This window comes from Schistocerca gregaria, chromosome X (genome assembly GCF_023897955.1).
Source record: "Schistocerca gregaria isolate iqSchGreg1 chromosome X, iqSchGreg1.2, whole genome shotgun sequence".
Classification (NCBI taxonomy): domain Eukaryota; kingdom Metazoa; phylum Arthropoda; class Insecta; order Orthoptera; family Acrididae; genus Schistocerca; species Schistocerca gregaria.
In genome coordinates this window covers 74,744,463-74,764,831 of record NC_064931.1, presented here as the reverse complement: position 1 = coordinate 74,764,831, position 20,369 = coordinate 74,744,463, and the positions used below count along the sequence as shown (strand labels likewise).

The following is a 20,369-nucleotide window of genomic DNA, read 5'->3' as shown; positions in this document are numbered from 1 at the left end:
AAGGATGTGTGTTCCTGATGCAGATTGAATTTCTGCCTAGTATTAACTGAGTGAAAGCTGCTAACTCTTGGGAATAAGCTGATATTGTTAATAGCAAACGACATTAAAGAAAATATGTATTGAGAGGCCTATGTCAGAATTACCAGATTACTGGTCTGCAAGAGATTCGTGAACTTACACCAAGCATTACTAGAACCGCTCGTTTCTGAGTCAAACATGCCCCTTTTGAATTACAAGATTTAACCCAAAAAACAATACTGTACGTCATAAGCCAATGAAAATAAGTAAAGTATGGATTACTTATCGTGTTGAACTGTCACTTATTTCAGATACTGTTCTTATGGAAAATAAATGAGCATTTAGTTTTTGAACAAGATCCTGAACATAGATAGGCTTTCCACGACAGCCTACTATTTATCTGAACGCCTAGGAATCTGAACTGTTCAGCCTCAGTTATCATATGCCCATGTTGTCTAATCGGTATGTTAGTTTTTGTGGAATTGTGAGGAAGAAACTGTAAAAACTGAGTCTTACTACGATTTAGCATCAATTTACTTTCTACAAGACACAAACTTATGTCTTGAACTGCATAATTCGGTACAGTGTCAACACTGCACACAACGTCCTTCTTTAACAAATTTGTTTCGTCAGAAAAAAGAAAATATTTTAGAATCACCTGTAATAACAGAAGGCATATCATTTACATAAATAAGAAACAGTAGCGGCCCCAGCACCCCCCACCTCCACTTAACTGTGCCGCATTGGGACTGCACGCCGTAGTCACTCTCAGTAATGCGGAGAATGACCTCCTGTTGCTTTTAAAGTAAGAACGAACTGTGAGCTACTCCCCTTGATCAAAAATGGTCCAACATCTGCAGTAATATTTTGCGATCGATACAATCAAAAACCTTACTTACATCAAAGAAGACGCCTAGCATTCGTAACTTTTTTCAAATTCACTCATAGCCTCACAGAGAACAGACAATATAGCATTTTGGGTTGTTAAGCCACTTCTAAAACCAGACTGTAGATTTGGCAGCAAATTATGTGAATTGAAATGATGAATTACCCTGGTGTATACAGCCTTTTCAATAACCTTGGCACCGAGCGAGGTGGCGCAGTGGTTAGCACACTGGACTCGCATTCTGGAGGACGACGGTTCAATCGCGTCTCCGGCCATCCTGATTTAGGTTTTCCGTGATTTCCCTAAATCGTTTCAGGCAAATGCCGGGATGGTTACTTTGAAAGGGCGCGGCCGATTTCCTTCCCAATCCTTCCCTAACCCGAGCTTGCGCTCCGTCTCTAATGACCTCGTTGTCGACGGGACGTTAAACACTAACCACCACCACCAATAACTTTGGCAAACGCCGATGGCATATAAGTAGGTCGAAAATTATCTAAGAACTTTTCAGCATTGCAGCGCGTCAGCCGCCTCGACTGCAGAAATTACCTGGTGTTTACCTAGGTTTCAGCGAGGGTAACCACGACTTCTTCAGAACAAAATATAAAACAGCTTGCCTAAATAGGCATACTCAAAGGCTAAAATCAACACCTACAGCGGCAAGACCCCATAAAATTTTTTACAAATACACGGTACATATATACCAAGTCAATAATATTACTTATCTCACTCTGTGTGCTGCCTCGCCCAAGCCACCGTGTTGATTTTAGCCTTTGACTACACCTATTTAGGCAAGCTGTTTTAAATTTTGTTCTGAAGGAGGAGTGGTTAACCACGCTGAAACCTAGGTAAACACCAGATAGTTTGTGCAATCGAGGCGGATTTTTCATAATTATTTCTAAAATTATCTCATTATCGTTTTCACCTTATCTATAAAGTGGCTTCACTACTGAGTATTTTAATCGGTCAGGAAACTGATTATTCCGAAAGGAAAAGTTACAGATGTGGCTAAGTACTAGGCTAACATAAGCGGAATAGTACTCTAATATTCTGGTACATAGTGCGTCATGTCCGTGAGAGTCCTTTAATTATTGACTCAGCCTTCCCCTTGTCGGTAGCACGGAGGAGTACTTCAGCTGACAGCGTCGGAAAGCTCTTTTCTAAGAGAGTTATACGATTCACTGTAGGAACTAAAGCCGTCAGCACACGGACCGTGCTGTCGAACGTTAACGTTGAGCGTGCCAAGTTCAACGTGCTGCTGAACGCTCAGGGACGTTGCAACTCGTGCATACGGTAAGTGGGCCCCAACGTCGTATACACGATCGCAACGCACTCCAGCGGCATTTGAGGGATGTTTCTAGTTCGTAAATCACACTGTTTACTCAACGGGCGCTCGTAAAATTCCCACGTTGGCTCTGTTAAAACCACATTTCCTCCATCGGCCACGAAAAGGAAAGTACCATGTCCAATCAATAAGGACACAGGCTTATAAAAATTCCATTACAAACAGTGCGGTACAAATTTGGAATACTTCTCCGCCTAAGATAAACGTTATTTCATCATTCCCACATTTTAGTAAAACCCCAAGGTCAGTCTTCTTTGATCACTGTTCCTACCCAGTAGCAGAATCATTGTAACATGTGGATTACGAAGCGTAAAAGAAAAAGGAGCAAAATATCTTTATACAAGTAGCTCAAGCTGTCCTGTAGATTAAGCCAATCGAACAAAGTCACCCCCCCCCCCCCAAAAAAAGGTGATTTTATATTTACATAACATCAAATATTATAGTATATACATATATTAATCTAATAATAAAGTATCAGAAGCCAATAAAAACGCGAATGTTAGGAAAAAAATTTGTAAGTGGCAAGACGCGAACCACCGCCGGATCAAAATAATGCAAAGAGGGCAAGGACGATAGTTACTACCCTACAGCAATAACATACTTCAGACGTCTAGTGATAGTATCTTAATTTGTGCAGAAAACCTTAATCGTAGATATGTTGCTAATTGTAGTTCAATTATAACAAATTGTACCAAGAACAGTGCGTTTGGGTAGCTCTTCAGTGTGTCGCTGGCTTTAAATTGCCTATATTCATAATACGCAAGTTACAATAATTCTTTTGCCACGAATATGATGTTTCTCATTATTTTATTGGAACGAATCACACAGTTAACAACGGGATTTCCAGTGATTCTCAATTTGGTGGTGCTCAGAAACGGCATATATAAGTATAGGCTTGAAATTAATGCCAATATGGGGCCTCGCAACTCTCTACTGAAGGAGACGGCGTGCGTGTGACGTAGGTGGCGTTGTGCCATCTCATTGGTCAACGCTCAGACGCACGCTCAGAATATCTGACATGCCAGATACTGCTCTGCACGTTCGGAAAGACTCCCGAACGTGCTATTCCACGCTGTTGTTGTTGTGGTCTTCAGTCCTGAGACTGGTTTGATGCAGCTCTCCATGCTAATCTATCCTGCGCAAGCTCCTTCATCTCCCAGTACCTACTGCAACCTACATCCTTCTGAATCTGCTTAGTGTATTCATCTCTTGGTCTCCCTCTACGATTTTTACCCTCCACACTGCCCTCCATTGCTAAATTTGTGATCCCTTGATGCCTCAGGACATGTCCTACCAACCGATCCCTTCTTCTAGTCAAGTTGTGCCACAAACTTCTCTTCTCCCCAATGCTATTCAATACCTCCTCATTAGTTACGTGATCTACTCACCTAATCTTCAACATTCTTCTGTAGCACCACATTTCAAAAGCTTCTATTCTCTTCTTGTCCAAACTATTTATGGTCCATGTTTCACTTCCATACATTGCTACATTCTATACAAATACTTTCAGAAACGACTTCCTGACACTTAAATCTATACCCGATGTTAACAAATTTTTCTTGTTCATAAACGCTTTCCTTGCCATTGCCAGTCTACATTTTATATCCTCTCTACTTCGACCATCATCAGTTTTGCTCCCGAAATAGCAAAACTCCTTTACTACATTAAGTGTCTCATTTACTAATCTAATACCCTCAGCATCACCCGACTTAATTCGACTACATTCCATTATCCTCGTTTTGCTTTTGTTGATGTTCATCTTATATCCTCCTTTCAAGACACTGTCCATTCCGTTCAACTGCTCTTCCAAGTCCTTTGCTGTTTCTGACAGAATTACAATGTCATCGGCGAACCTCAAAGTTTTTATTTCTTCTCCCTGCATTTTAATACCTACTCCAAATTTTTCTTTTGTTTCCTTTACTGCTTGCTCAATATACAGATTGAATAACATCGGGGAGGACGTCAGAAACTCGGCACGCTCAACGTTCGGATGCACGGTCCGTGTGCCGACGGCTTAAGCGTCGACTAGGAGACGTGAGCAATGACTTGCAAGTACTTCTCTGGCACGCTAATTCCCAGGAGTTGAATCCCGTCTGGGCAGACATTTAGTATTTTCCACTCCTCCCGTAAATCGCTTACGCTGCGTCTTTTGGAAACTACAGCGTTTATTTCCTTTCCAGCTGCATATTACCCGCGCCTTTGCTCCCTACAACTTGGTCCTCGGCGGGTCACCGACCTCTGCCTTTCTTTTGTGTGCCTGCCTCGGTAATAGCTGTACTCCTGCAACTGTGGCACGCAGAGCATGCGGCACGGACGAGCACGTTAGTGACAGAGTGTGAAGGCAGTGTGTGAGAGGTGCGTGTGTTGTGTGCGGCGCGCAGATCGGAGACGCGCTGTTCGTGGAGCTGCCGCGCGTGCGGCTGGACGGCGGCGCCAAGGCGTTCCGGCAGCGCTGGGGCTACGAGCCGTGCCCGCCGCCGCCGCTGCTCGAGGAGGACGAGGCTTCCGACGGCGCGCCCGAGACCGCGTCGCTGCACGAGGACGCCGCGCTGCGCACGCTGCACACCCCGCCCAGAGGTACGTAACACGGCTGCGCCCCATACCGTTCCGTCGTACAGAGCCTGTACGCAGAGACAGTGGCCGTAGGTGAAGTTGCCCGTGATTACCTTTGCGCCATTTTTCTGCCAAACATCTCACGCGCTTCCTATGTTCGCCGTGCTTTTGAGTTGAATAGAAGTTCAGAGCACTTTTGGAAACGATTAAAAGGTATTTAAATTATTGAGAGACTTGTTACGCGTTGTGCATGCGTCTTTGATTTAGTTGTATATCGTTTTTAGTACGTAATTAGCGTTTGCGATCTTAAATCCGAGCTGAAATAGTGAAGCGTTTGGTGAGACGTTCGTAAACGGTGCCAGGTTGTGCTGCATTAGGTTGTTCCAATAGACGCGAAGGTGGATTTCGCATGTTAGCATTTCCACGCAATGAAAAAGACGAAAGCAGTGGGCAGTTTTTTAAATATTTTTAGTCACGCAAAACAGGTAGGCCTATTACAATTTGCTGCATTTTTAAGCTCTTATTTCTTTAACACTTCGTGCATACTGGTAGCATCACAAGCTTTCCTGAAGCCAATATCTGACAGTCGTTGCTGGAAACGGAAAGTTCCTGTAATTGTTCTGCCATGCTCATTCGACTTTATAGCGTCAGACTTTATTTCGTTCCGAATCAGAACACTGGGTATTATTTTGATATCAGTATTATTGCCTGACTGTTGACGCAGGCAAGATGTAAGCACGTTTACCGCAGTTCTCGTGGTTGCTGAAACATTATTCGTAGTAAATAATTGTAGATACTCTTCAAGACAGTTTTTAAAAGGCCTACTTACTGTGGGGTAGAAGGGATACGGTAGTTCTCTTGTTATATATACAGGATGAGTCACCTAACATTACCGCTGGATGTATTTCGTAAACCACATCAAATACTGACGAATCGATTCCACAGACCGAACGTGAGGAGAGGGGCTAGTGTAATTGGTTAATACAAACAATAAAAAAATGCACGGAAGTATGTTTTTTTAACACAAACCTACGTTTTTTTTAAAATGGAACACCGTTAGTTTTGTTAGCACATCTGAACATATAAACAAATACGTAATCAGTGCCGTTTGTTGCATTGTAAAATGTTAATTACATCCGGAGATATTGTAACCTAAAGTTGACGCTTGAATACCACTCCTCCACTGTTCGATCGTGTGTATCGGAGAGCACCGAATTACGTAGGGATCCAAAGGGAACGGTGAAGGACCTTAGGTACAGCAGCGACTGGAACAGCACATTACGTCCACATGCTAACACCTTTTTATTGGTCTTTTTCACTGACGCACATGTACATTACCATGAGAGGTGAGGTACACGTACACACGTGGTTTCCGTTTTCAATTACGGAGTGGAATAGAGTGTGTCCCGACATGTCAGGCCAACAGATGTTCAATGTGGTGGCCATCATTTGCTGCACACAATTGCAATCTCCGGTGTAACGAGTGTCGTACACGTCGCAGTACATCTGGTGTAATATCGCCGCAGGCTGCCACAATACGTTGTTTCATATCCTCTGGGGTTGTAGGCAAATCACGGTACACACTCTCCTTTAACGTACCCCACAGAAAGAAGTCCAGAGGTGTAAGATCAGGAGAACGGGCTGGCCAATTTATGCGTCCTCCACGTCCTACGAAACGCCCCTCGAACATCCTGTCAAGACTCAGCCTAGTGTTAAATGCGGAATGTGCAGGTGCACTATCATGCTGATACCACATACGTCGACGCGTTTCCAGTGGGACATTTTCGAGCAACGCTGGCAGATCATTCTGTAGAAACGCGATGTATGTTGCAGCTGTTTGGGCCCCTGCTATGAAGTGAGGACCAATGAGGTGGTCGCCAATGATTCCGCACCATACATTTACAGTCCACGGTTGCTGTGCTCTACCTGTCTGAGCCAGCGAGGATTGTCCACGGACCAGTAATGCATGTTCCGTAGATTCACAGCCCCGTGGTTTGTGAAACCCGCTTCATTGGTAAACAGGTAGAACTGCAACGCATTCTCTGTTAATGCCCATTGACAGAATTTCACTCGATGATTAAAGTCATCACCATGTAATTGCTGATGTAGCGACACATGAAACGGGTTTAAGCAGTGATGATGCAGTATGCGCATCACACTACTTTGACTCAGTCCACCGGGTCTCGCAATGTCCCGTGTACTCATGTGTGGGTTCATGGCAACAGCAGCTAACACACCAACTGCACCTGCTTCTCTTGTGACGGGAATGTTACGGACCCGTTTGCGTGCTACGACCATACCTGTTGCATACAGTTGGCGGTAGATGTTTTGCAATGTGCGGCACGTTGGATGCTCTCTGTCCGGGTACCGTTCTGCATACACCCTGCAGGCTTCAGCTGCATTTCATCGACACTCGCCATAGATGAGTATCATCTCCGCCTTTTCAGAGTTCGAATACACCATGGTCACAGTTCCTACAACACTACACTATCACAGACGTCTGGTAACACGGTGTACTACAGTTGGTCTGCGTGCGGAGACGAATGCCGAATAACAATAGCAGCAAGCGCTACATGTGACAGCTAGACCAAACCACAACAGTGCACTACAGCCACACTCGTAAACACGGTCGTCATCGTAAATATGTCCCTTCAGATGCTGTTCGCCGACCGTGTCCCGCGTTTGTTACAACACGCAACTGAACGTCGGAGGTTTCAAGCGTCAACTATAGGTTACAATATCTCCGGATGTAATTAACATTTTACAATGCAACAAACGGCACTGATTACGTATTTGTTTATATGTTCAGATGTGGTAACAAAACTAACGTGGTTCCATTTTTAAAAAAACGTAGGTTTGTGTTCAAAAACATACTTCCGTGCATTTTTGTATGGTTTGTATTAACCAATTACACTAGCCCCTCTCCTCACGTTCGGTCTGTGAAATCGGTTCGTCAGTATTTGATGTGGTTTACGAAATATATCCAGCGGTAACATTATAAGTCGTAAGCAGTTGTTTACTTATGTTATGCAAAAAGTTTGAAGACGTGACAAGAGAAGTACTAATACGTCTCACACTTTTTGCATATCACAAGAAAACAACTGCTTACGACTTTCATTCATCTGACGTAATACAGGTACGTGAAATCTTTAGCGTCATGCTCTTCCGATACAAAACAAATGATATAAACTATATTTTTTTATTTACGTTACTTTCATTGCAATATGTCTAGTAAACGAACTTTAAAGGAGATAAATACAAGTAACGAATAATTTTTACAGCCACTGTATCAAATTTTCCTGTGTTGTACGTAGTTGCCTACTATGAGTATATTATAGCTGTACAGAAAGGCATTTAACGAATGATTTCGCCATATTGTCTTGTGCTTTTGATTCGGTGAGTGTGTACTCCACTACTGGCCATTCATAAGTCCCGCCCGCAGTTTGGCAGAAAAATGGCCGCCGTATCGTCCGGTTGGCTACTCTCTCCCTATACAGGATCTCTGTTCCGTCGGATTCAGATCGAGTGAATTTGGTGGCCGAGACACGAAACTGAGTTCACTGTAGTGCTCCTCAAATCACTGTAGCAGGATTCTGGCCTCGTGACACAGACAGTTGTCCCGCTGCAACGTGTCATCGCTGTCGCTAAATCTTAGATTACGCGACAAGTCACAAAAACCTGAAAGCTGTAAATTCAACTAAATACTCAGGGATTACAATCACAAATAACCTAAACTGGAAGGATCACATAGATAATGTTGTGGGTAGAGCAAACCAAAGACTGTGATTCACTGGCAGAACACTTAGAAGGTGCACCAAGTCTAGTAAAGAGACTGCTAGCATCACGCTTGTCCACCCTATACTGCAGTATTGCTGTGCGGCGTAGGATCCGCATCAGGTGGGACTGGCGGATACATCGAAAAAGTACAGAGAAGAGCAGCTCGTGTTGTATTAATGAGAAATGGGAGAGATAGTGCCACAGACACGATACGTGAATTGGAGTGACAATCATTAAAACAAAGGCGTTTTCCGTTGCGACGGGATCATCCACGAAATTTCAGTCACCAGTCTTCCCCTCCGATTGCGAAAACATTCCGTTGGCACCCACCTACATAGGGAGAAATGATTATCACGAAAAATTAGAGAAATCAGGGCTCGCACAGAAAAATTTGAAGTGCTCGTTTTTCCCGCTCGCCGTTCGACTGTCGAACCCTCTGCCGGGCACTTTATTGTGAATAGCAGAGTAATCGCGTAGATGTAGATGTATCGAGGGTGAAGGTATACAGATCGTCGGCAGTAACCTCCACGTAGACCGCAGCAGTGACGGTCCCGTCGGCTACTACCGCAAGTCGCACAGAAGCTCGTGTGTCCGTAGTCCGTAACATAATACTGTAACGACCGGCCTGTGTTCGTGGCGCGATGCACTTTTCGAGGCACGACGGTGTGTCGAATTCGTGTGACAAGATTCGTACTTCATACGGCCGCTGATATGAAACTTCCGCGAAAGGCGAAGGTCCCGAGTTCGAGTCTCGGTCGGGCACACAGTTTTAATCTGCCAGGAAGTTTCAATATATTAGGGTTGTTCGAAAACAAAAATTAATTACAATATGATAGTTAAAACCATTCTTTAATTCTTATAATAAATTCTATTTTAATCATCAAATTAATTATATGTGAAAATTGGGCACTTGCAACAAATAAAGTACACTCCAACTTCACATTATCTTACACTACTTTCAAACAAAATACAGTCCAACTCTTGCAGTTTTCGAGCAGCACATTGTTTACTTCACCCACGACGACTTCCGCGTTAATGGGAAATTTTCAGCATAACGAAAGCGGGAGAAATAGGCCCTCGGATAATCGAGAGCCAATTGGTCTTTGAAGGGCTGAGTGCACCCCGCTGGCCCTCAGCGCTCGATAGACCCGGATGGTCATCCATCCAAGTGCTAGCCAACCCCGACAGCGCTTAATTTCGGTGATCTGGCGGGAATCGGTGTTAGCACTGCGGCAAGGCCTAGCTGACTGATTTCTTTCGGTACTTTTAAAAGTTTGATGTTTTCCAAACATATAGAGACATTGGAAGAATTCATAGCTCGAGTTCCTGGGACTTCCGAAAGTATTAGGCAAATGCTAGAAATGTTAAAGCCCGATACTTCCTTCCCTAGAAATATACTTTTCGTTAATGCTAAAAGTAGGAATGTAGAGGCCTCACTGTTGTAACGATGTGCCAGCTGTATTCGTAAAACGTACTCAGGATTTTAACGGCTAGCGTTGTTATTTCACTATCTACAGTTATACCAAACTTCAAACCCACAGACGAAAAAATCTAATAGTTTTCCTGTCTATGCTACATTTTTTTGGTGTACTTGCTTCACTCGATGTTTGTGACAGCATATTTTCTCAAAACTCGTTTTAAAAAAAGAGAGATTATGGTTTAACGCACAGTCGACGACGAGGCTCAGGAGGACAAGAAATGAGGAGTAAATCTGTAGTGTCCTTTCCAAAGGAAAGGTCACGGCATTCGTCTTCAGCTGTGTAGGGAAACATATGTAAATCAAATTCTGAATGGCCGGGCGGTGAAATAAACAGCAAATGAGAGTTCCATGTCATGTCACTGCACCATCTCGCTCAGAATGGTCAACCTAGCATCATCCCAAAGTGTGATTGGAATACAAGAACGCTCCACAAGGCGCGTAGCGTGACCTGCTGTTTAAAGTGGACGATACAGCATGGGCATTTTTCTCATATACAAACAATTGCCAGAGGTGAGAAAGAAATGAGTTACAGGAACAATTTTCGTGACGACAGGGGGCTGAATCCCCAATCGGTGTGCTTGCAGTCTCACAGTTAACCTCTTTGCCGCCAAGCTGCAACGTGTTCAAGTGTTCTATGCATGTGGTGCTAAGTTATTCTTGGTTGTACACCACAAAACTGTCACACACCTAGGTGAAGTGACTGGGTTAGGTGGTGCAGTGGTTGCGACTCCGAATCCATATTTAGGACGAGCTACGTAGTTTCAAAATCCCGTGCAGTCCAATTTAGGTTTCCAGTGGTTTGATTAAATCAGTGAAAGTTAATGCCGGGGTGGTTGGCCCTATCCGAGCCCGTGCTTCGTACACAATCAATTTTGTCCTTATCCCTCCAGGAATTGAGCGATCTGCGCTGCTGTTATAGATAATTCTGTTTAATTGTATTTTGCCATTCTTTCCCATTGCATGATTCGAAAACAAGGTTTATAAGTTAAAAATTGTGACTGTCATCTGCTTATTACATAAAAAAACATTCATTGATGAAACGCTACACTTGTGCAGCGTCGTTTCCTCGCATGCAATTCCAATAGTAAGGTAACAAAAGCTGTGTCCGTGGTACTTTTTAATTTTCAAGAACTACCATTCAGCGGTAGACTGAATCTGCAAACACGATACGACAGCCAGCTAATTCTCATATCGAATGTATGTACCGTACCTCCAAAGTACTCACTTAAAGGAAGACATCTAAGCAATACAGAGATGTATTGACTGATTTGTTACCGGTCTCAACTCGAAAGTATTATGGAAATGCTTGGTGAACTCAAATGGCAATACCCGGAGGGAAGACTATTGAGAAAACTTAGAGAACCGGCTTATGCGGCTGACTGCAGAGCGATTCTACTGCCGCCAACGTAAATTTCACGAAACGACTACGAAGACAAAATAAGAGAAATTATGGTTCGTACGGAGCAGTATAGACAGTTGTTTTCCCCTCGCTCCATTTGCAAGTGGATTTGGAAAAGGAATGAGTATTAGTGGTACAAGGTACCCTCCACCATGCACCGTATGATGGCTTCCGGAGTATATATGTAGATGTAGATGTACATGTACGTATGTTGTCCGAAGTACCTTGACGGGTTGTATTGCGTCGAAATCTAGTTACGCACATGTAGCATAGGCTTGTTCGACCATAATAACTATCTTGAAAAGAATGTGTGGAAGTGTCACACCACAGCATATCGATACAGCTATTTGTAAAATAAAATGTGAGCGAGAGAGATTTTCTCTTAAATCATCAATCTCACTCTTTCATTAGTGGGGTTGGATTATTGTACGTTAGCGCACAACAAACAGTAACTAATGATGCGTGCTTCTACAGACTGTTAAAGCCTTAAAAATAAAAAATAAAATCTGTGAATAATGATAAAGTGGAGGCATTTAAGTAGAAAGCTACGAAGCCACCATTTTGATTTTGGGCGGTCGAACTATATTCCAGTGTCGTGAAATAGTAACACTTGTTCAGTTAGTTTTAGATAGGTTTCCTCTTTAAGTTCTGTGAGACACTCCAGGAGACTGAGTGATTAATAACTGAGTGATGAATTCGAGAAAATAACGTAAACGAACTTGTAAAGTGACGAAGTGAGGTACACGTGCTTACCCTTTTCGTTGTATCTGTTTACTTGGAAAGAAGGTGTGCTTTTTGCTTCTTGTTTTCCTCCGACAGTGAATACAGCTTTTGTGAAGATGTGTCCACTGCAGGTATACAGCCACAGGTACGTACGAAAACGCAAGACTGTACGCCGGTGCTTCGAGCTTAAGGTAAGCTTTATCACATGATACATGACCAGGCACAGCTGACGGCATAACCACGGCGATAAGGTAACAAAAATGGAAAAAAGGTATGTAAAAGATACCGGTATGAAACTTGGTTGTTTGATTACCATCTGCAGAAAAAACTGTAAACTTCTACACTGTTGCTAGACCTGAAACTAAAGAGTACTTCATCTCTGGGAAAGATTCTATCGCTAGTAAATACATAATTTCGAGATTCCTACTCAAACGTAAAAGTTCAGCATTACATCCATTAAAGGTAAAGACTATTTCAAATTAAAAGTGGTCACGCTAAATTTGAAGAAAATGTTAGTAGTCGAACATAAGAACAAAATTAAAAACTGAAATAACTCTATATTTACCATCGAAAAAAAATGGAATGTCGGGATTACTTTCTCATCTTACGTAAACGGGAATAACATTTATTTCTACCACGAATTTAAATCCATCTTGTCATATCACCCTGTGACGAACAAATGCATAATGTGGGTCCTGTCAGCACATTATGTTATTGTGTTCTTGTAAACTCAGCTTTTTCGTATTGGAAGGTTCGCAGTTATCATGTTCGCAGCAGCGAAGGACAAATGCGCGCCTCAGCGCAGAGTGACTCGTAGCAGTTCAGAGTGAGATCGCCAGATGTCGTTGCGCCGTAGTTGTGCGGTGGGCCGCTAGATGCCGCTAACTGGCACTGTGGGTTGCTCTCGTGACGTGTTGATTGCAGTTCGTACGCACGACAAACGGCGAGTAACACTGCAGAAAATTAGAATGCATTGTACTTTGTGTACTGATACGAATCCGCATCCATTTTGTGATGCACTGGTTTTAAATATTTGAGCGCAGTGATTTGTGATTAATGCAATCCTTCTCGAAATAGTTTTCAGACCTATGAACGTTTTGCTATTTCTGAGAGTTGAGTGTTTGTAAGATAATAGGCAATCTTCTTAAAATAAGAATATGATAAATAATTATTTTAGTGTACTGCCAAAAGAACGCTCTCAAACATTGGGTTTCCGAGAAATTTAAGCTCACCGTCGGCGGACTTTAAATGTCTTGCCCGCTTGTTTCGCTGTCCAAAAATCATATTAATCACGACGCACCAATATTCTTCATTAGTCTAACATAGTGAAATAACTGTTCGAATTCATTTATCTCGTGAATGAAGTCCATAACTATTCTTAGTCATAAATTTGTTTTTGGACTTGTTTTCAGAATAAATGCGGTGTGCTAATACAGGCTCAGTGCCATCTGCCTATTCGCGTATTTAGTGTTCTTCTCTTTGTAGGTTCGTTCGTAGTCTCAAAGACCTTATTTGTCGCTTCTTGCACAGTAAAGATTCACTCAAATTCTCACTCCCTGTCTTTCGTCTATGGTTACTGCCATTGGCGTGAAACTTATCCAAGTACTAGCTCTAACACAGTGCGACGCTTGTTATGCTCTACAATTTCACCTCGAGCATCAGGAGATGGCTAAGTGGCGTACATTCCAGTCGTTACTCATATACCTATCGTAATAACTTTCAAGTTCCGAAACTCAAAAATTGTTGACATGTTATTTAATTAATATTACCAAAAGTCGAGAAAAAACTAATAACTGTTGCTAGTATTTGATTCACATTGTGTAAACTCCGTCCATGTGTTCCAAAATCGTTTAACGATCACGTAATGTCTCCATGACCCCCCCCCCCCCTCCCTTTTCACACACACACACACACACACACACACACACACACACACACACACACACGATGCTTAAAGGAAACAGTACTACCAAAAAATAATTCAGTTACAGAAATACAAATTCAGTTCACACACGTTCAGTACAACCGCAGAGCGTATAGCTCGCAACAACCGGTGTGGACGTACCGTTCACATTGTATATCCGTTGGCTGCTAGATGGCTCTGCTAGGCTCTAGCATTGCTGGCTTCGCGTCTGGGCTCCAACACCTCTCCGCCGAAAACTGACAGTGAGTACACTGTAAGGGTCCATTCACATTGAAAGTCAACCGTATAAGCCCCAGTACACGATCAAACATACTTATAAAATTCACTTTTATCTATCCACGGATTTGTCAGACGAGCCCGTACACGTTCATCAATTAACTCACTGTTGAAACAGCGGCTTTTCGTGTAGGCTGTATTTTGACGGTAGTGAGAATGGCTACAAATGCAAATAAAGCATTTCTGTCGTTGACTCTGAGTCTTTAAAGAAGAAGCAGGATAACACATGACGCTGGTCCAGAGAAATGTACACATGAAATCCTGTTAAAGGAAATGTTGGACTCGGAGCCAGACGATTACACCAAATTTCTCTGGATTGACAGTGAAATTTTCAATAACCCATTAAAGGTACTTAGGCCTCACTTTGAAAATGAAGACAGAAGTATGCGAAAATTTATTCTCTTTTACTTTGTTCTTTAATGACAGTTCATTAATATACAATAGCGTGGGGAACATGCAGCTTACATCGTCTGTGGAAGAACCGGAGAATTTAGATTTTTTTTTTATTTTATCCCAATCCCGCCTGTACGCTGTACTTACGATATTGATTCTCTTCTTAACCTCGTCCTGCCTGACATATGGCCGGGAATGATGCGACGTGCCTACCATTTTGATAACTGTCTGTGCTGTTTTTTTTCCTTGATCGTAGTTTCCATAGGCAACTGACGATACACTGAGATAAATTGTAATGAAACTCTTTATCGCGAAACATGTAGTGAAATTGTGTGCTTATGGAATATAGTCTCGGTCATGTGATTGGATTCGTGATTTCCTGTCTGAAACGGAAAGTTATCGAGTAATACAGAAGTGATTTCTCGCGTTCCCCAAGGTAGTGTTATAGGACCTCTTCTGTTCATTCTCTATATAAACGATTAAGGAGACAATATGAGCAGCGGTCTTAGGTTGTTTGCAGATGATGCTGTCTTTTATCGTCTAGTAAAGTCATCAGAAGATCAAAATAAATTGCAAAACAATTTAGAAAAGATATGTGAATGGTGCAAAAATTGGCAATTGATCCTAAATAATGAAAAATGTGAGGCCAGCCACATGAATGCTAAAAGAAATCCGTTAAACATTGATTACACGATAAATCAGTGTAATCTAAAGGCCGTAAATTTGACTAAATACATAAGAAATACAATTACGAACAATTTAAATTGGAAAGAACACTTAGAGCATGTCGTACGGAAGGCAAACCAAATACTGCGTTTTATTGGCAGAACAGTTAGAAAGTGTAACAGATCTACTAAGGAGACTGCCTACACTTCGCTTGTCCGTCCTCTATTGGAGTACTACTGCGCGGTTTGAATCGTTACCAGATAGGATTAACGGAGTACATCGAGAAAATTCAACGAAGAACAGCACGTTTTTTATTATCGCGAGATGGGGGAGACGGTGTCCATCCCTAATCCTGTCTCATGTCCGTGACACTAAGGAAAAAAAGGCGTTTTTCGTTGCGGCGGAATCTTCTCACTAAATTTCAGTCATCAACTGTTTCCTCCGAATGCGAAAATATTTTGTTGGCGCCGACCTACATAGAGAGAAACGATCGTCATAATAAAATAAGGGAAATTAGAGCTCGCACGGAGAGATAATGGTGTTCGTTTTTTCGGCGCGCTGTGCGACAGTGAAATAATATATAATTATAGTGAAGACTGTTCGATGAACCCTCTGCCAAGCACTGAAGTGTGAGTTGCAGAGTATCCAAGTAGATGTAGATGTGCGACGAAACGTCAACACAAACAACGTCCACCATCTTTTCAAATTTTCCGTCAATCAGAATTTCTCTCGGACTCGTGAGACACTTCCTATGTTTGACAAACACGCCAAACTGTACCGTGTACGGTCAAACAGTTAGCAAACATCGAAAAGTTTGACAGATTATTTGATCGTGCACAAGAGCCTTACGTCGGATTCACTTAGCGCTGAACGGTGAAAGTGATGCTGTAACTAGGAAGCCTAGCCAGGAGGTAATCTCAGCATCAAGGACATGGCATTTTTATGGCTGAAGTAGTATAAATGAGGATAAATTCTACACACTGCAGTAAACTAAAAGAAGGGAAGAAGCGTGGTACAAAGATTTCAAGATACGAAAATTTCAGCTTTTATTTGCTCCATAAAAACATTTGTAACTTTAGACGTTGATAGTATTTATATGCTACAAGGCCTCTATCAGCAGCGGCTGTTCCTCTGTTTAGAAATTTTCGTACGAAAAAAATGCTCAAGGTGCAAAGTTAATATCAGTAAAGGGAACATCTGTCTGTGCTACAACTGGCCACCTCCGAACCATCCCTTCTGCGTGGACAGGGTCAGCTTTGCGTTTTAAAATGGTAACCCACCATTTTTACTGCATATTCGGATTCTACGATATAAAATACGTACGGTTTACTCAAACGAATGTTTCCCATTCGTGGTAGATGGCACTACATCCAGTATGCATTTGATTCTGCATTTCATTTGCGTTGTAAAGGTAATGTTTTGTGTTATAATCGTTGATTTGATGTTCAGAAGTTATTTGAGTGTTGCAAATGTGACTGTACAGTACAAATAATATGGCTAGAAATTTATACACTCATGGAAATTGAAATAAGAACACCGTGAATTCATTGTCCCAGGAAGGGGAAACTTTATTGACACATTTATGGGGTCAGATACATCACATGATCACACTGACAGAACCACAGGCACATAGACACAGGCAACAGAGCATGCACAATGTCGGCACTAGTACAGTGTATATCCACCTTTCGCAGCAATGCAGGCTGCTATTCTCCCATGGAGACGATCGGAGAGATGCTGGATGTAGTCCTGTGGAACGGCTTGCCATGCCATTTCCACCTGGCGCCTCAGTTGGACCAGCGTTCGTGCTGGACGTGCAGACCGCGTGAGACGACGCTTCATCCAGTCCCAAACATGCTCAATGGGGGACAGATCCGGAGATCTGGCTGGCCAGGGTAGTTGACTTAGACCTTCTAGAGCACGTTGGGTGGCATGGGATACATGCGGACGTGCATTGTCCTGTTGGAACAGCAGGTTCACTTGCCGGTCTAGGAATGGTAGAACGATGGGTTCGATGACGGTTTTGATGTACCGTGCACTATTCAGTGTCCCCTCGACGATCACCAGAGGTGTACGGCCAGTGTAGGAGATCACTTCCCAACCCCGATGCCGGGTGTTGGCCCTGTGTGCCTCGGTCTTATGCAGTCCTGATTGTGGCACTCACCTGCACGGCGCCAAACACGCATACGACCATCATTGGCACCAAGGCAGAAGCGACTCTCATCGCTGAAGACGACACGTCTCCATTCGTCCCTCCATTCACGCCTGTCGCGACACCACTGGAGGCGGGCTGCACGATGTTGGGGCGTGAGCGGAAGACGGCCTAACGGTGTGCAGGACCGTAGCCCAGCTTCATGAAGACGGTTGCGAATGGTCCTCGCCGACACCCCAGGAGCAACAGTGTCCCTAATTTGCTGGGAAGTGGCGGTGCGGTCCCCTACGGCACTGCGTAGGATCCTACGGTCTTGGCGTGCATCCGTGCGTCGCTGTGGTCCGGTCCCAGGTCGACGGGCACGTGCACCTTCCGCCGACCACTGGCGACAACATCGATGTACTGTGGAGACCTCACGCCCCACGTGTTGAGCAATTCGGCGGTACGTCCACCCGGCCTCCCGCATGCCCACTATACGCCCTCGCTCAAAGTCCGTCAACTGCACATACGGTTAACGTCCACGCTGTCGTGGCATGCTACCAGTGTTAAAGACTGCGATGGAGCTCCGTATGCCACAGCAAACTGGCTGACACTGACGGCGGCGGTGCACAAATGCTGCGCAGCTAGCGCCATTCGACGGCCAACACCGCGGTTCCTAGTGTGTCCGCTGTGCCGTGCGTGTGATCATTGCTTGTACAGCCCTCTCGCAGTGTCCGGAGCAAGTATGGTGGGTTTGACACACCGGTGTCAATGTGTTCTTTTTTCCATTTCCAGGAGTGTATTTCTGGCAAATAAGCTACTTGTGTGGTAACATACTTTTCTGTTCGCTACAGGGTTGATTGTGGTGAGCCCCCAAACCATCAGAATGCTTAATTTCGGCGACTGTCCTCAAACCCCGCCATCTGGGTGACTGACTTCTGTGCGTGTTTCCGGATAACTGCCGTAACTCTCGCACTGGCTGCTAAGCGGCTAGTGGCGGAATACAAACCACAAGCACTATAATAAGCTAAAACGTCCATCAAGTGTTAGTGACATGCGCACGTGATATGGGTACTCACCAAAATCAAGCACCAGAATGGTGAGAGGCAAAGGGATACTCAGATATCAGGCATCCCAATGGGAACAGATAACTATTACAACCACGCCCTTATTCCTGGATCACGCTAAACCACTTTCTAGCCTGCCATTGAAACGCCTAACAATATTGTACTTCATGATCACATCTTCAAGATTAAAATTCGAACATATCCTTCCTTTTGATTGACAGGTCCTCGACTTGTTGTTTCCCCTCCCCCTCCTCCTCCCAAACCCTCAGGAAACCTCCAAACCTCCCCCTCCCTGATACAGATACTTTCAGGCCTCAGTTATTCAGATAGCCCCCTCTCACTCTAGCAATTTCATTAAATTGAACAATTAATTAACCTCTTCCCCTTTAGTAAATCCCCAACCCTCCATTCCTCTCTCTGCCCCCCCCCACCCCCCACCCCTACCTGGAAACTCTTTGTTGGAGAGGAAGGCTCTCACGACAGGAAATTCAATTACATAGCAGAGGTTATATTGTTTACTTATTAAAAAAATCATTTTGCAAGGTTTGGATGTCTCTTGCCCATTATTCTCTGCTGCATGGGAAGATGCAGGTCCTGTAAAAGACATCGAAAAGAAGTAATTAAATCGATCGCCTTTTATTTTTATTCCGATTCCGCAAGGAATACCGTCACGAAACACCCACCACACGTAATTACACTGTTAAAAATCTTTTGATCGCAAAGCACGCACTATTCACCATCCCGCCACTCCTGTAGGCTGCCCAGGGTCGGGATCCACAGGAGTCCCCGCGAAGCAGCGTGTACGTCAGCGGCCGTGCCACGCGCCGGTGTCCAAGACGTGTCCGCTCAGGCCCCGCCACTGACAGACCAAACACGTGCTCTCTCTCTCTCTCTCTCTCTCTCTCTCTCTCTCTCTCTCTCTCTTTTTCTCTTTTTGTCCTCTTGTATCGTCCCACTGCCGGGCCTGCACGCGCCGTCGGTCATGAATGGACCGGAGAGCAAACAAAGCAGCATTCAGCCGGTAAACCCCTGCAGAACACCAACACATGCGAGAACCCTTCCAAGGTAAATGCCTGACTGAGAATGGATTACACCGTGGGCTATAAGCTGAGTCTATGTTGGAGACAGGAAATTCAATTATGTAGCGTAGGATTTACTGTTAATTTATAAAATTCAATTCGCAGGGGCTGAATTTCACTTTCATTTGATGGGAAAAGCTCACATACAGCAACTGCAAGTCCTAATTGCATAATTACATTGCAGCAGATTAGATGTGTCGTCTTGTTGGAAAGTTTTCGTGTGTGTGCTCACCTTGACATGCAGCGATCGACTGAGCTAGTGCACAGAGCCACCACCAGAGGACGTCTCGACCCCCTTCCCCTCGCCCCCTCCCTCCGTCCCCACCCATCCCAGAAAAAAAATGGTAGGGAAAAGACTCAATATGTGCTGGAGAGAAAGGATGTCATGACAAGACATTCAAATCAAAGTCAATAATATATCGATACATATTCTTTATTTAATCAGTCTGCGGGAGACAGCGTCCCCCCACTTGGATAGGCTTCATGACTGCACCCCCTGCCCTTGCTCCAAATGACATGATACCTGTAACCATCAGGGAATGGAATAAAGTGCGCCACAGTAGCCACCGTTTGGAATCTCCTGCATGTGTATCTATCGTTAGGGCGCCTCCACGAATATCAAAGCAGCCCAATTCCCCAATATCAGATCGCGTCA

At 43.8% G+C, this 20,369-nt stretch overlaps 1 protein-coding gene across 3 annotated transcripts in view; it reads left to right on the top strand.

Annotated features, from left to right (window-relative positions):
- LOC126299587 (ras GTPase-activating protein raskol-like) overlaps positions 1-20,369 on the top strand; it is a 703,968-nt gene that overhangs the window by 220,261 nt on the left and 463,338 nt on the right. For all 3 annotated transcript variants that reach the window (XM_049991602.1, XM_049991601.1, XM_049991599.1), the window contains one exon: positions 4,628-4,823. In XM_049991602.1, the coding sequence (XP_049847559.1) occupies positions 4,628-4,823 (196 nt within the window). The remainder of the gene's footprint in view (positions 1-4,627; positions 4,824-20,369) is intronic.